Below are 16,656 nucleotides of genomic sequence, written 5' to 3' on the forward strand. Positions count from 1 at the left end.
AATTTTAGCTTAAGTCTTTGATAAAAATAACTGTTGAAATAGTTAAAAAATATAGAATGATAATAAAATAATAAAATTATGTTTTATTTTAAAAAGATAATAAGGAAAATAAATAAATATATAAATGATAAAAGTAAAAGAAAATATAAAAAAAAATTTAAAAGTTAATATCATAAAAAATGTTACTTTGAGTAACGCACGTTAAAAACTAATGAGAAGTTATTAAAATAATTAATTTAATGAACAATGAACTTTTTAGTAAGTAAAAAAAATTTAAAATTAGCTAAAATATCTTGTGTTGTTAAATATAACCTAAAGTGAATATTGTAGTGCATTTAAAAAATTAAAAAAGAAGGAACTAGGTTTAAATGGCTTGAATAACTATGTTCCAACCAATGTCAAGTTCAAGGCCCTAGGTTGGTTTCAAAACTCAACATGTCTTATCCATTGTTATGTTCTATCTTTTTTCTATTTTGGGTGAGATTATATAAAGGGGGACAACATTGATTTTTTGAGATATATCAAGGATAAATTGACAATATCATTAATTGAATGAGATGTATTAAGGGTAGGAATGGCATTAGTATGGGTAGTAGTTATCTCTTACCTATTCTGTTGATGAGTATTTTTGTCTTATACCTTCCTGGGTATTCATTAAGTGGATTTTCATGGATTTTTCAATATTGTGGGTATTTATGGGTACCAATGAATATAATTTTTTTAAGTTAATAGTAAAAGAATGTTTAAAATACAGTTTAACTATATTTTTGTATTTATTGTAATAGTTTCTTACAAAAAAAAAACAGTTTAAAGGTTAAAAACAGTTTACCTCCCTGTCGTTGTCTTATAATTCTTATCGATTAAAATTAAAGGTCTCATTAAATTAATGAGATTGCAAATTAATTCTTAATTGGGGAAGACAAAAATATTAGCACCCCAAATATTTCCAGATAAAATTCATAATGGATACAAGATGGATACTAAAATGGGTATTTGCCGATAATTTAAATATTCGTTATAATAAATTATTTAGATTTTTTTATTTTAAGTTGAGAAAAAGGGGTAAAATTACACATTAATTGATCCTAATTTATCATTTATGATAAATTTATTGACTTTTAAAATAATTATTATAAAATAATTTGTTGACAGTGTAAATTTACATATTAATGTATAATATATAGACATTAAATTCTTTTAAGCATTTTTGTTAAGCTAAAGATTTATTGGTGTTAAAATAGAGAATAAAACATGCCGGTCTTACAGCGAAATTGTAGAATGTTCCACTCCGCTACACATGTTAATGAATAAATACGCAAGCTACCCATAATTGTAAGGATGATCAATTCTTCAGAGTTTCTTCATTTTGCTTTTATGAAACTCGATGACACCATGATGTGCCACAAGCCCTTAGCCAATCGAAGTATGTGATATGCTGATACGTCAGACATGTGTTTTGGATTCTGTCAAGAGTAACTGAATGAAACATTCAGGGATGGATGTATGTTGTATGTTGTATGTTGTGGGTTGGGGGGCTGATTTTTGTTTTTCTAGTACAAGTGAATTTAATATTTATAGGATTACTTTTATTTGATATGAATTGATTTTAGAGATAATAATTATTTTATAATAATAATATTTAAGTATTATATATCTTTTTTCATGATTTCGATAAGATATGTTATTATTTAATTTCCGTTTTATTGGAAAGATAATTGCATTATTTTCTCTTTTTAAACAAAAATATTGGAATATCATTTATTTTCTTTTATAATTCTTTATTATTAATTTAAAGATAATAAATTATTGCATTTAAAATCAAATTGACTTTATTAGTCTTTTATTTATACTGATTGAAAATTTAAAATTTTATTAACTCTTGATAAACTTACGAACACAAAATATAAAAAACTAGACGGCTTGAGTTTTGAAACCCGTAAATTAATATTCATTTTTTCTATCATTATTTTGAGTATATTTTCTTTGTTTTCTCCTCTTGTTCTTATCTTCTTATGGGCACTGTATGCGAGTCCATGACAATGATGTTTAACTTTCAGTGCACATATCTAAATACGTTGATTATAAACTTTGAGAAAGCAAATATAATTTAGTTAAAACAATTTACATTTTCGTTCTTAGTTAAATTTTTTTTAATGTGTTGGAATAATGCTTGTTATACTAAAAGGTTTAATATAAATTTAATGATAAATAATTTTTGTTTCACGCAAAAGCGATGTTTTGATAAATTATTTATTTAATTAATATTGTAAAAAATATGATCATTAATATTTCATATGAAAATAATACATATATGTATTAAAATATCTATGCCTACCATTTTTTTTTTTATTAAAACTAGGGAAGTGCTTCTCTAAAAATTTTAAATAATAAAAAATAGAAGTTAAATATAGTTAATAAAAAAGATATAATAAAAAATAATAATATAAAAGTAATGAAAAACTAAAATAAGTTAAAATAAAATTTTGAAATTTAAAAAATGGTCTAAGGATAAAATTATCCAATGAAATATGTATATCAAATTGGATAATTCCCATGATTAATAGTTATATATATCTATGTAGAATTAACAAATATTTTTTAACTAAAATTTAATTCTATATTCAGGGGATGTTACTCTACATAATCAAGATTTTTATTATGTTGAATTGTGATTTTAGTCCTCCTAATTTTATAAATTTGTAATTTTAATTCCCTAATTTTCTATTATAAGATTCAGCCTTCTCAATTTCTTAAATTAGTGATATTGATCATTTCATCAATTGATTTTTGAATTCTCAATGTTGATAAAATTTATGTGACATGACACACTTATCTTTTGGTTATTAATGAATATTTGTGATTAATATGTTTATTAACTTAATACTAAATTAAAACATTTTATCTCCTTATTTTCTTAAATCTATGATTATAATTTTTTCATTTTTTAATTGAGACATTTCGTTTCATACTTTAAAAAAATTCATTATTTCAGTCTTTCATTCTTTAACTAAGACATTTTGCCTCCACTTTTAAAAAATTTATGATTTTAGTTTCTTTGATTAATTTCAAATATTGATACGTGTCTTTTGTCGATATTGGTAGATACATGTATTTTTATTAGTCACACGACAATTTTTTCAATTATTTAGCTGCTTTTAAGCTTAATTTTAAAAAAATTAAAAAAACACACAGTCAACATTTAAAATTGGTTACACGGGAACTAAAATTATTTTTTTAAAAAATAAAATATCTTAATTAAAAATTAAAGAGATCAAAATCAGAAATTTTAAAAAATAGACAAAAATTACATTTAGTCATATTTTGTTAAGAAAGCAAAGAAAGCCCAAAATCAGGTCAGAAATGGGCCAATGGAGCAGACCAAGCCCACAAATTCCCATAACTCCAACGACTTCGTTCTCAGTGGCCCACACAACAAAACCCTAGCGTAGTCGCAGCACACTATATAAAAGGGACTCGATCCCAAAACCCTAGGTTTCAGATCCTTAATCGGCCAGGACCAAACAGCATCCGCGGCAGCGACGGTAACCCTCCAACAACAACACTTCCGCTGCGAAAAATGGTGCGCTCTCATTATTTCATCGCACCTCTCCCTTCACAACGTTGATTGAAAAGAAAAAAGATTCAATTTTGAGGAACCCTTAATCGATATCTGATTTTTTTTTTTTTGTGTGTGTTGCAGTCTCTGGTGGCGAACGAGGATTTCCAGCACATTCTGCGTGTGCTGAACACCAACGTGGATGGGAAGCAGAAGATAATGTTCGCAATGACCTCCATCAAGGGTATTGGAAGGAGATTCGCCAACATCGCTTGCAAGAAGGCTGATGTTGACATGAACAAAAGGTGCTTTTTTTTATTGGTTGAGTTCAATTGCTCGTTAATTCGCACATTTTTGTGGTTATTGTTGAAATTGGGATTTTTGTTTGTCAGGGCTGGTGAGTTGACTGCTGCTGAGTTGGATAGTGTGATGACTGTGGTGGCGAACCCTAGGCAGTTCAAGATCCCAGACTGGTTTTTGAACAGAAAGAAGGATTACAAGGATGGCAAATACTCTCAAGTTGTGTCTAATGCTCTTGATATGAAGCTCAGGGATGATCTTGAGAGACTCAAGAAAATCAGGTCTATCATTCACCTTTTTTAACTGTCTATCTATTCATTGTTTTGAGTTTTTTTTATTATCAAGTCCGATTTTTGTTTGAATCATGCTGACTGCTAAATCCGTGAGTTATCTATTGGTTGTGGATCTGTTGGTCGTTGGATTTGACGTGGTTTTGTGTTGCTTGTTAGTTTGTTTCATTTTTACTAGGATGATGTAATTGTTTGCCTGTTTCGTTTATCCATGATGATTTCATAGAGATTAAAGATGTGATTTTTGTTATCTAATAGCGTGTTTATCTTAATTGTGGTGTAATTTAATCTCTTTGAAAGAAGCTATTTATAAATCATAAGTGGTTTGCTGGCTTTCTTGGCAAATGACTAGAATTTGGTTTTGTTGTTAACCATTTAGTTGCAAGATGGCAGTGTAACATTGAATTTACAAATATTGCTCTGGTGTGCTCTGAGTGCATATTTACCTGGAGATCAATTTGGGTAAATTGTATTATATTTTTCAAAAGCTTTCTCAAGATGTTGACTAAAAAGCATTTAATTTTAAAAATAAGCTATATTGAAACATTCTCTATAACCATTTATTGTATGATAGATTGACATCATTGCACTCAATTGATGTAGGGATAGATGTGTAATGAAATGATCTAACCCAACCCTGCCATATATTTGTACTAGTCAAATTCTGTAATTTTCCAACTTTCACAAGGATTTCTCTGGAGAATGTGTGCATTGTCTTGTTAATAAAATCCTTGTTGCCCTCAAGCATTGTGTATGCATTGTTTGATTGAAAAACATTGGCTAACGAACTGAAATTGTATCCTTACTATTATGCAGAAACCACCGTGGTTTGAGGCATTACTGGGGCCTTCGTGTCCGTGGTCAGCACACCAAGACTACTGGCCGTAGGGGAAAGACTGTTGGTGTCTCTAAGAAGCGTTAAGCTATTATGTTTGGCTTGGAGATTAGATTTTGTTGAGAAGGAAAGTTTGAAGTACACTAGACATGTTTTGCATCATACCAACTTTGTATCCGTCGTTAAATGGCTTGACAATTTCAATTTTGTTTGTTATTTGCATCAAGATTCAGTTTAGTTAAATGATGTGTTGGTTTTCTTAGTTGTAGAGAACCCTGAATAGTATTATTGAAATATTACGAATTCAGTTTGATCCTGGAAGGGAAATCTCGCCTTTTCAAATACTATATTAGTAAATAAATTAGGAGACAAATTGAATTTGGTTGTGGTTTAGTACGTAGTTTTTACATTCGGAAATGCTGTTGCTTGATCACGGAAGATGTTGAAAAACTATATCCCAACTCTAATGGCTAGAGAAATGTTAAATGTTAGCAATGCTTTTTTTTTTTTTTCTATTTTAGTTAAAATTGATTGAAAATTACCAATTTGTGGGTTTAATTAGTAATTATGTTGGTTTTATTAATTTAATTTTAAAAAGAAGAGCTAAAAAAATGTGTTTTTATGGTTAGAAATCCATGTTTTTAGAATTCGACCAATACTCTTTAAAATTTCAGTTGATTAAAATATATGCAAAAAATTTGTTTAAAAAATGTTGTGGCCCTTGGGCAGTGATCAACATTATAAGTTGTTCAAATGCTACAAATATTGTTTTTTTGTCACTAAGCTATAGAGGCGAAGTGTTTTTTGTCGTTAAGTCAATCATGCAAGACTTTTACCTATTCACCTTATATATCTCTGATAAAAAATGATTGGCCGAGCATTTGAGGTTTTTGCATGTGCTCTCCCTCACTCTTTCGACTATGAGCCCATTCAACAAAAGTAGTTTACTGGACACCAATCCAAAAGCTTGCATGTGAGAATCAAGTGTCGTTTGGCTTATAGGTCGAACAAACCATATTTCATCCCCTATTAAGGACGAGATAATTGGAGAAATTGAATGAGGAAGCAAAGGAGTCAGGGTCCTCATAGTACTTCTCCACAAATTGTGATATATTGTCCCATTCTAAGTACTTACTATGATTATCTAAAATTGTTTATAATTCAATATTTAAATAATTTGTTCTTGATATTTGATTAGTATATATTGAGTTTTTTTTAATTAATATTTGGATATTTATAAGTTCTTTAAATAAAAAATTGAAGATAATGATAAATAGTATAAAAATTTAAAAAGGTAGAGAATAAATAGCCTTATCATGAAAGAGATGAAAATTTTGCATGGAACCTAGTCAGTCCTATGAGGAAAAATATCCACTGGAATCCAAAACAAGAAATAAAATTTAAAGAATTGCAAATGATGTTGAAATAATAAGGTTTTAATTTAAAACAATTAAATACCTCCCTATAAATAATCACCTACCATCTTATGCTCTCAACTTTTGTAAATAAACCCCCCACAAAAGAGTGAATGCTGTGAAAGTGAAACTATCGGTTTTCTATTTTGTTGGTGGGGAGAGTGTGATTCAAACGCTCTTTTCCACCAGGCTTTGATGAGGCATTCCCATACCATATCATTCCAAACACAGCTATAACCATCCCTAGAACCACGTGAACATTGAGACCTTCCCTCCCAAAGAAAAAGAATCCCATTATTAGAACAAGTATTGTCTTCATGTGGCCTAGTACTTGGAAAGAGACAGCAGTGAATCTGCCAATACAGATAAATTGGCTGAGGTTGGTCCCAACCGCTATAGTGCATGACATAAATATGAAAATCTGCCAAAGCCAACACAAAATATAAGAAACTTGGTCAAGGTCAATATCAACAAAAGATCAATTTGTAATTCATTCTCAATTTTGTTCTATAGTTTTTACATCATTTTAAGTTACAGACATTTAATGAAATTAAGACTAATATTAGTTTATTAAAAATCATCACATATATCTTTTTTTTTATCAGAAAATGTTAGTTTATTAAAAATGTTAGTTGGGGGGATTCGAACCCACAACCTCTACCCCCTCCCTTCACCCCTCCTCAACCAATGGTCCAACTTCATATCTCCTTCATCACATATATCCTATGCTCACAACGTCGATAGGGCAATATTTCCTGGGATTACAGTATATATATCACAAAGCTTCCAATGCCAAGCAATTTTTTAGCACTATAAATAAATTTAAAAATTGAGGCAAATTAAGCAGATTGATTATAAATCTAAAGAAATGAGGCATGCCTAAACACAAAGGAATGCAAACAAGACCATATATATCATATGCAAAACCATATTCTTTACATACATATGAAGGTGAAGTCAATATCGATTTAACACATCAAGTCATGCATTACATGCACATCCATGTGAATCTGCAAACGCATCTACTCATTTTCTCAGAGAAAACAAATCATGTAGGGTTTACGCGTTGAGTTTAATAGCATTGATATCCTTTGTTTTCCAGCACTTACCAAAGAACCTGCATTGTAAGCATATCTGTCAACTCTATTGTTTGTCAACCAATAGTCTAGAACAGGGCCTAACAAAAGTAGTGATGCAGCTTGTGCAGGTGCTGTGTGTCCCAAAAGGTTGAAAGAACTTAGTGAATACTTTCGTTGAAGGAAATGAACATACTGCACATGAAACATTTGAAATTTCATTGATAAATCACTGAATAAAAAAAAAAAAAACAATCAGATTGAAACACCTAATACCAATTTACAGAACAGGAGTGCTGCTTGCTGAAACATGATAACTTATGAAATACCAGAGTTTATCTAAAATGCATTCATGTGGACATATAAGCATAATATGTAACACTTTTAAGACACAGATACATCAAAATGTTTGTCTTATTGCATACCTCTCGGTAATGTTGCCGTGCAGGAGTATGAAATCTATTTGAGATTTACTTATGATATTTAAGTTTGAATCTTATAGTGGAATACTGGAATGTCACACTTACATATTGTTGCAGAGAAGTGCTCCACACTGCCATAAAGGCAGAAACGAAACCTTTTGTGTTAACACTCACATCAGTAACAGTGCAAACACCAACACCCAAAAGTACAACACCTATGCTCAGTTTTGTATCTCTTGAATACCGAATGTTGTCGAAAAAAACTTCCAACAGGCAGGATACAGGGATCATACTCAACTTAGCAATCTGCCAATGGTTAAGAAGAAAATTTAACTTCTGAATGCATTAATGGACCTTGGACCAATAGTGAAAATTCAATACAACTCACTTGATAGAATCCAACTGAGTTCCACATTAGACTGACATTCATTCCAACAATAGAGAAGTTAGCAAAGAAAACAAATTTTAGAAGCTCTGGTAAGGGTAAATGAGAAGGTTGGACATATCCCAGAATCCTTAGTAAGGTTGTCATCAAAGTTGTAGTAGCAAAATGAAGACCTGTTAATGTTGTAGCTGCAGGCAAAGGCAAATCATATTTAAAAGACGATAAGAAATTAATACCAAAGCATGATGATATATTATCTGGGACAAGATTATTAGAAATTAGAATACATGGAAACATCTAAAAATATCTTCTCATATCCTATATTGTTCTCTAGGATTAGTATCCTCATTAACTCTCAGGATTAATTACCATATTTCCATATCATATTATGATTTCTTAATTAGTAAGAATTAAGATTAGTATAAATAAGGGTAAATATTCTAGATTTATGAACATAACAAACAACACACTAGTACATTCACAGTTAATATCAATTAATGTTTCATTCACTTTTATCTCTCTTCCTCCCTCTATATATCAAATTCCATAATTCCAGAAACACAATGTAACCCAAGAACAGATAAAAAACTTCGTACCCCATTGCCCAGAGGCTCTTCGCTATGCGAAGGTATGGGGGAGGGATGTTGTACGCAGCCTTACCCTTGCATATGCAAAGAGGCTGTTTCCGGATTCGAACCCATGACCAACAAGTCACCAAGGCACAACTTTACCGCTGCACCAGGGCTCGCCCTCTAACCCAAGAACAGATATCAGTGAAAAATTGGAAAGTTAATTTACCAAAACTGAAGCCATAAGTGGCCATCAAAGCTTTGTTTACAATGATAACTCCTACAGAAGTGACAACATTGAACACCCATGCAGCTGCGTCCACTGTTGCCTTCTTCTCAGCCTTGCTAGCCGGAGCCATGTTCTTGTTTATATTTCACAATTTAACACTAATCTCTTCTAATTAGCCTCCATAACATTCCATTGATCCATTCAAATGATGTTCAGGATTCAATCCATTTAAAATAACAAAGCCTGGTAAGGTGGAAGGTATGAAATTGTCATATTTAAAATATATAAAAATACAGATGGAAATGTGACCATAAAAAAACTAGGATTGAACAATAAATATTCTCAATACATATACATACATATATATATATAACCTAAAATCATCTTATGGGCATCAAAAGGGTCAGAAAGCAATTGACAAACAAAGGAATTGTTATGCATCTCATAATCTTCAACAATAACCCACGGATAATATTATTTATCGATAAACACATTGATGCATAACATCTAGCATCTACTTTGTTCCCTTTCTACTACTTGTGAAAATAGTCCACCTTGATAGAAAGTTCACATGATGATAAAATGAGAATCACTAAACCCTTGAGCTTAGATTATCAAATCAAATTTATGAAATTAAAAGTGATATGCAGCAGCAGATACCGTGAAGACTGAAAATCAGGATTCAGAAGACTTTGCAAATCCTTGATTTAAAGTTCAAAATAACCCACACCGTCCCCTCTCAGGACCTTCAGCTAACATCTCACCTCTATTCTCTCACCCAGCAATCACTGCTATTCTCAGAAAATAAAAAATAAAAATAAAAAAATCCCCTTGGAGTATAGATTGACAACAAAAAACTATACTTATGTATTGACTAACTAAAAATTGTAAATTCAAGCGAAGGAATAAGGATAAGTCTTCACCACAATCACTTTATAGTTTCTTTTAAAACAGGCCCACATGGTATGGTCTTGAATTCATCCCATCATGATATATATAATTCTGACATTAATGGCAATTCCAATTCCAATTTGGCTTTACTGGGTGATTCATGTCAAAACAAAACTCCTAAATTCAGCAGAATGCGATATCATCATAAACCAATTCAAAAAAATTGAACTCCAATTAATCCATCACCAAACGAACCCATAAGATTTGACAATGCAAAACAATTCCCCGCTCTATGGGGAAAAATATAAAATTAAAAACTCGTATTTTTCATATCCATCATAAACAGATCCCAAAAGGGGTCTCAGATCCAGAAGGGTGACACTAAAAAATAATAAATGACGATAATTTATTTTTCTAAAAGAGAGATCAAACACGGGTAAACTAATATTTACCAGGTTTCTATTTTTTTTCCTGTCCCCTTCAAATAAGAAAAATATAAGATTCAATTAATAAATTAAGAAAAGGGTAAAACTTTTGAAGGATTGAGAATGTGAGGCGAAATGGGTTGAGAGAGAATAGGGAAAAGAAGCTAAATGTGAATGAAGAAGGCACTGAGCGTTGGAAATGTTAAGGAAATGTGAGAAAATGGAAATGGAGTTTTGCAGCAGATTGAAGAGAAGTAGGAGTGGCACGCGCTACGCACGGAAGAAGAGGAATAGGAAGAGGAGCATAAGCATGTTAGTTATGGTTGAGTCGAGGAGTAACCATGTTTTCTGAATCCTTCATTCATTCATGTCATGTATCCTTGGAGTTAGTTGGTATGGCCCAACATGCACGTTCCTTCTCGCCTTTACTTTCATTTTGGAACATACATCACGAGTGTAACTGTTATTTGTTTTTTTCTTTCTTTCTTTTCTTAAAAAAGTACAATTATATTAAGAAAAAAACAAATTATACACTAATAATGTAGTATAAAATAATTTCACACGGTTATTTTTATTAACTAGTATTTTTTTAATAATAATAGTTAATCATTAAACTCATTATATCAAACTATGTCAACTAATGGTGTAATTAGGATGTGTTTGTTGTATCATTTCAATCCATCAACATGCATTTTGCATTATTTTGTGAGGAGTAATAATTTACTACTTTTTCTTGCACGTGTTTGGAGTTTGTTGAACGAAAAAATAAACACACTTGTTCCTGTTGACTAAGATATTTATTAAATTATAACAAGAGATTATTTAACTTTAAATTGTATTTATCAAGTGAAAGTGCCTCATCTTTTTGGAATAAAAAATCTAATTTCCATTAAGGAAATGTTCACATTTTGTGAAGAGAAAATTCACATTTAGTAATGGTAACTTGATGAGATTATTTTTATGGGTATCAACTTGATGAGGGTGCTTCTAATAGAAAATACTAATAAGAAAATTAACCGGCTCACATAAAAAAAATCTTTTAATTCCATTTATTGCAATGAAAAATTCTGTATTCTATAACTGATTCACTGTACATAACCTGTAAAAATTTCTGATAATACCACATGTTAATTTTTCCTATTAACTATATTATTTTTTTCCTTATTATTTCTTTCACTTGTAATGACTAATAACCATTTAACTTTTTGAGTTTTCTAACCTTAAACTTTTAAATAACAATCTAAGTATGTTAATTTTCAAAAAATTTAAGAATGATGCATAGTTTGTATATACATAAATAAAATTCCCTACAAATGATATTATTTTCACCAATTTATAAATTGTCTTATCAATTTTAATTTTGTTGTTCAGTAATGACTGAGAGTGTTTGAATATATCCCTCTAATGTAAGACCTTCATTAGTAAATAGTAAAATTGGAAGACATACAATATAAGTGTATAATTATTTATCATTGCGTTAATCCTTTCGGATTAACGTATGATTATTTAACTATCTATTTTTTGTATAATTTTTAATATAATTTAATTAATTAGAGCATGATAATCTTATTGACACATAAACCAATTAATTACCACATAAAAAACAGTTATTTTATCATACCTTATCAAGTCCACCACACCTTAAATCAGAGAAATTAAAAAAAAATTCTTGAAAAAGTAAAACAATGGCCACCACATCTAACTAAATTTTTTATTGGTGGACCGTTTATAAGTATGTCTAAAAGCGTGAAGTGGGCCTTTATGGAAGTTGCTATTTACGCCCCCGTACAGTTCTCTTTCTGCTCCGACTCACAGAGTGGGATCACAGTTGCTGAAGGCTTTTCCTTCTGAATTGGTGGGGACAGTTGAGAACTGTCATTCAAGTGTTGCAAGATGTTACCTCCGTCCTTTTCATGCTTTTTTCTTCAAATCAACGAGACCATCACGATGTAGATCTGTTTGCCTTTAAAGGGGTGAGAAAAAATTGGCAGTGAGGGTTAGTTAGAAGGGATAAACTGATAAAGAAATGAGGGTGGGAAAAATTCAAATATAGAAGATGAAAGTGGGGTGTACAAGTAAAAAGGAGGGTGCCGACACCCAACTCATCTCAATTTATTTTTTTAAAATAAAAACAAGGGACAAGCTTTTTATTACCATCCATCATCAAGTCGAATGTTTTGGGTGGAAACCGATGAAAACCGCAACACCCTTCCCTCTCCTCTCCCACATAAAACCCACAAGCCCCTTCTTCCCATTGGGTACCGCAGAGGCATGGCCAAGAAGAGAAAATCCATATCCACAAGCCTCGACGAGGTGGATCGAACCATCTACTCTTCCTTCTCCAGTGCCACCAATTCCCTCTCTCACCTCTACACTCTCTCCATGAACCACCAGAAACTCTCCTTCCAAGCCGGTGAACGCCACTCCCTTGTATGCAATTCCCCTTTCCATTCCATCTACTTCCTGGACTCCTCATCATTCTTAAAATTAATAAAAAGCTATTAACTTTCTATTATTATTATTACTATTTTTTAAATAATTGTTCTTGAATGAATGGAATTGAGCTCTGGCAGGAGTCCTTGTGTTTAGGGTTAATTGGTGTGAGCTGTGTGTCTGATTTCAGGAAAAACTCTATCAGTGGGTCTGGAGGCAACAAGAGAGTGGATCAAGAGTTGCAACTGTTGATATACTCAGCTACATTCAGGTTGGTTTCATGCTTTTGGTTATTCTCTGTTTTTTTATATCATCGTGTGGTGAACATTGCAACAAAATTAGAGGGAGAGAAAGAGAGGGTGAGGACTTATAGCTGTGGAAGTTAGTGACAAGAAGGTGTGCATATGTGTTTCTTTGTGATGATTTTAAGCCAAGCATAACAAAATGATCAATTTTTGCCCAGACCTGTTTTTAACCGAGCTGAATGGTGTCGTGTAATCCATGTATCCGAGCTCACTTGGTGGTGGAATAAGGCTTTGTTGTTGTTTGCCCATACCACACTCGTGAACAATACTGCTGATGGAAAAGAAAAAAGTACAAGGAAAATAATCTATAAAATATTGTGTTAGGCTTGTTATCTTGACCGTTTTTGGTAGAATTGTTCTCTGGTGTTGATGCTTAATTGATCAGTTGTATTTTGTTTCCGTAGGCTGGTTAATGCAGGCCTTCTCCTTTTCTAAATTGCTTTCCTTTCTGTCCTCTGTTAGTCTTGCAGTTTTATCTTTTTTATCATTCTTTCTTCTGTCTGTTCTCTGTGGAATGCCTAATTAGAGTGTTTTTTTCTTCTTCAATTTATTGGTGATTTTGTTAATGAACTGAAATTGATAAAGTGAGTGTTTGTTTTGTTTGCCTATATGTAAGTTGTAACAGAGACTGGTGGAAATTTTTTTTCTGAACGTGTTCCTTTATGCCATATTAAAGATTTGTAGGATAAACAACTTCCTACAAATTGAAATGTCGAGTATTATGATTTTGTTACTTGGATATTATTGTGGCAGTTTAATTTAGATATTTATCTTGTTTCTTGAAGTATATTACATCCTTGTAAGGGTGGCTGGGAAGGATAGGAAAGATAATAAAACATTTTTTTTTCATGCCATTTTAAAGATTTGTTGGATTGGCAGTTATTAAGTAATTATTTCTCAGAAACTTGTGTTGCACTTGTAGCTAGTTAGATATCTTGAAGTTCTGAAAAAAATGGTTGAAAACATAGTAGGTGTTGGGCTACATTTGGATGCCTTTGCACTTCAATAGTTCAATGTAATACTGGTTTATGTTGTTATTGGTTGCAAAGTGCATGTATGAAAGTTGAGTTTTCTGCTAGCAGAATGAGCTGGATTACTGTGGAGAGGAGCCATGCATGTCCCCTAGAGCTCCACTGCATCAACAACAGTCACAACCGGTAATGCAAGTCACTACTGGTGCAGGTTTTCCAGTAACTACAGGATTTTCTGGCCAAACTATTGTGGGGCAGGAGCTCAGACCTGAGCACTGTGATAATCAATCAAAGAATTCTATGTTTTCAAATGCTTTGTCAAACCCTGTTCGTCAAATTGGTGAGGGAGGGAACCACCCAAGTGGTCTTTCCATGGGGAATGGAAACCAGAGCACCGACTCTGCTGCTTTCAGTTCCAATGATTCTGCCATGGACATGCATGCAGACTAGTCCTGTCCAAGGTTTTATCTACTTAATATTTGTTTGATCACCCCTCTACATTACCTGCAAAAGAAGTGAATAACCAATGGAAGGGCATATCTGGTTTTGCTCGTTGCATCCTACAACAAATAGAGCAGTGTGGAACCAGTTTTATTATCTTATTAAATTAGTTAAAATGCGTATGTCATCCAAGTGATCGCTTGGATGTTAAATGTTCTTTGTAAAGTTTTTTCAAATAGTTTAAAGGCATTTAAATTTGTACCTTGATTGTCTCCTCACTCCTCTTTCTCAAAGACAACCTTTTCAATGTAGGGATTGCTTCTATCTGAAGTTTCCTCATGTAAATCTGTCCTTTTCGCAAAATTCTATATGCAGCAATTTACAACTTCAGGCATCTTTTGTATATCCCTTTGCTTTTCATGTCTATTGTTATTCCTTAGCTTGTTCATTGTTCACTGTTCTTTGCTTTGTATTATTTTTAAGGGTGGGTTTGGGATAGAAGAATAGGGTGGAAAGGAAGAGAATTTTTTTAAAATTAGTGAGTTCCACACCTATATCATTCTATTTTAATTTAAATATTTCTTTATTTTCTTCTCTATTTTTTTTTTCCATCCTACCAAACTCAACCTATGAGAGGGAATAAAGACACCTATTTAGCTGCAATTCATACAGCTTTTTTAGGATGAATTTAACAAAGTTCCTCCTAGTTGATAATATTCATTATTGTATTCGCTTGGTCAAAGCTTGATATTTCTAAAACATTGCAAGGAAACTATATAAAAAAAAAAGAAAAAAGAAAAGGGTCTACACTTAAAGCACATATACAATTTTAAAGCATGGAATTGGAAAAGGAGGGGCAAAGAAAGAAGTAACGAAAGGTGTTTATAATTGGAGCCTTGGAAGGGACGATATGAAATCGCTTGTGCTGTTTATGTTTATAAGATGGCATTGGCTGGGAAGGCATCTTAGCATCAGAACACTTGAAGCTTAAGGTTGAGATTGTGTCCATGTGTAGAACAAGTATTATTGCCTGTACTACATACCGAGGAAGTTATCTTGAAATTTTTAATATTGATATAAAAAAATTGATTATTACTTTTTTCAGTTTCAATGTAAAGTTTTAACATTTAAAATATATATGTATGTGGATATGTTTACACATGTAATTATTGAATATAAAATATTAATATTGTTATATGTAGTTTTAGTCCTTTAATGTAATTTTGACGGATAAAATTAAATATTCTTATATTTTATTTACTGAAAAAATAAAAAAAGTAATTAATAATTTTAGAGAAAAATATGTTTAAAATAAAAAAAGTTGGTGGTCCTTGTTTTGCTTCCGGCTGATTTTCTTAAATTCCTTGATAGTGCAATTTATACAATTATATTCTAGTCTTTTATGTTTTTAATTTTATGTTTTTAATTAAATGCAATTTGATATTTTATTTTTTAAAAGTTTAATTTTTTAAAAAAATTAGTTAAAATAGTTCTTTTGTCAGTTTAGAGATCATACCGTCAATAATTTTAATATTGACAGTAAACAATCCCCACAAAATAATATTGTTCTAAAAAAATATTCTTACATATGTAATTAATATAGTGATAATTTTTAATTGTCATTATATTTTTTTTAAAAAAAATAAACTCACATTCAACTTATGCAGTATTTCCCCCGCAAAAATTGTCTTATCTTTCTTTCACATTTAGCTGGGTCGATGGAGTAAAGATTGAATACAAAGGGTGTTGCCTTTTCTTATTTATTTATTTAATCTAATTGGAATACAATCAACACATCCAATATTAGTATTTTTTTTGCTGAATGACATTCAATATTAGTATAATACAACATGATGTTTTGTTTGTTAGTAGATTGTCTTTTATTAAAAAATTATCCTCATGAAAATAATCTTAATGTACGTTTTCACAGGTTTTGTTTGTTAATAAATGACAAATTTTAGTAGATAACTTTTCTTTATAAAAAATGGTTACTAGATAGCTACTTGCAGGTGATATAGATTTTGGTTTAAGCTTAAGCATCCGGCGGTGTAGAAATTAATTAAGATAGTATAGAAACTAACATTGAAGCAGTCATATATGCAGAGTAGCGATC

The 16,656-nt window shown here is 31.3% G+C and overlaps 3 protein-coding genes across 6 annotated transcripts; 2 read left to right on the forward strand and 1 right to left on the reverse strand.

Annotated features, from left to right (window-relative positions):
* The first annotated feature begins 3,425 nt into the window (after positions 1 to 3,425).
* Positions 3,426 to 5,308, forward strand: LOC114371949 (40S ribosomal protein S18-like). Its single transcript, XM_028329287.1, has 4 exons — positions 3,426 to 3,580; positions 3,701 to 3,861; positions 3,949 to 4,137; positions 4,963 to 5,308. Exons 1-4 carry the CDS (start codon positions 3,578 to 3,580, stop codon positions 5,066 to 5,068), a joined length of 459 nt encoding a protein of 152 aa, XP_028185088.1. The 5' UTR covers positions 3,426 to 3,577; the 3' UTR covers positions 5,069 to 5,308.
* A 990-nt stretch (positions 5,309 to 6,298) lies between these two features.
* LOC114371948 (UDP-rhamnose/UDP-galactose transporter 6-like) lies at positions 6,299 to 10,817 on the reverse strand. Of its 3 annotated transcripts, none has more exons than XM_028329286.1 (6): positions 10,734 to 10,817; positions 9,078 to 9,320; positions 8,283 to 8,467; positions 8,000 to 8,200; positions 7,506 to 7,667; positions 6,299 to 6,817 (listed from the first exon to the last, which is right to left on the reverse strand). In XM_028329286.1, the coding sequence occupies exons 2-6, from the start codon at positions 9,205 to 9,207 to the stop codon at positions 6,527 to 6,529; spliced, it is 969 nt and encodes a 322-aa protein (XP_028185087.1). In that variant the 5' UTR covers positions 9,208 to 9,320; positions 10,734 to 10,817; the 3' UTR covers positions 6,299 to 6,526. The 3 variants fall into 3 exon arrangements, with proteins under 3 accessions (XP_028185087.1, XP_028185085.1, XP_028185086.1); XM_028329284.1 differs by having other exon boundaries at positions 10,421 to 10,794; XM_028329285.1 differs by having other exon boundaries at positions 9,738 to 10,794.
* A 1,723-nt stretch (positions 10,818 to 12,540) lies between these two features.
* Positions 12,541 to 14,948, forward strand: LOC114369406. 2 transcript variants are annotated; one of them, XM_028326637.1, is made up of 3 exons: positions 12,541 to 12,823; positions 13,017 to 13,097; positions 14,211 to 14,948. In XM_028326637.1, exons 1-3 carry the CDS (start codon positions 12,566 to 12,568, stop codon positions 14,550 to 14,552), a joined length of 681 nt encoding a protein of 226 aa, XP_028182438.1. In that variant the 5' UTR covers positions 12,541 to 12,565; the 3' UTR covers positions 14,553 to 14,948. The 2 variants fall into 2 exon arrangements, with proteins under 2 accessions (XP_028182438.1, XP_028182439.1); XM_028326638.1 differs by having other exon boundaries at positions 12,544 to 12,823; positions 14,214 to 14,948.
* The last annotated feature ends 1,708 nt before the right edge of the window (positions 14,949 to 16,656 follow it).

This window comes from Glycine soja, chromosome 10 (assembly GCF_004193775.1).
Source record: "Glycine soja cultivar W05 chromosome 10, ASM419377v2, whole genome shotgun sequence".
Lineage (NCBI taxonomy): Eukaryota > Viridiplantae > Streptophyta > Magnoliopsida > Fabales > Fabaceae > Glycine > Glycine soja.

Coding starts and splice junctions, on each gene's coding strand:
- LOC114371949 (XM_028329287.1), top strand. Junction 3,862..3,948: donor GATGTTGACATGAACAAAAG/GTGCTTTTTTTT, acceptor TTTGTTTGTCAG/GGCTGGTGAGTTGACTGCTG. Junction 4,138..4,962: donor GAGAGACTCAAGAAAATCAG/GTCTATCATTCA, acceptor ACTATTATGCAG/AAACCACCGTGGTTTGAGGC.
- LOC114369406 (XM_028326637.1), top strand. CDS start 12,566: ATGTTTTGGGTGGAAACCGATGAAAACCGCAACACCCTTCCCTCTCCT. Junction 12,824..13,016: donor CCGGTGAACGCCACTCCCTT/GTATGCAATTCC, acceptor GTCTGATTTCAG/GAAAAACTCTATCAGTGGGT. Junction 13,098..14,210: donor ATATACTCAGCTACATTCAG/GTTGGTTTCATG, acceptor GTTTTCTGCTAG/CAGAATGAGCTGGATTACTG.
- LOC114371948 (XM_028329286.1), bottom strand. CDS start 9,207: ATGGCTCCGGCTAGCAAGGCTGAGAAGAAGGCAACAGTGGACGCAGCT. Junction 8,201..8,282: donor ACTCAGTTGGATTCTATCAA/GTGAGTTGTATT, acceptor AACCATTGGCAG/ATTGCTAAGTTGAGTATGAT. Junction 7,668..7,999: donor GCACTTCTCTGCAACAATAT/GTAAGTGTGACA, acceptor TTTCATGTGCAG/TATGTTCATTTCCTTCAACG.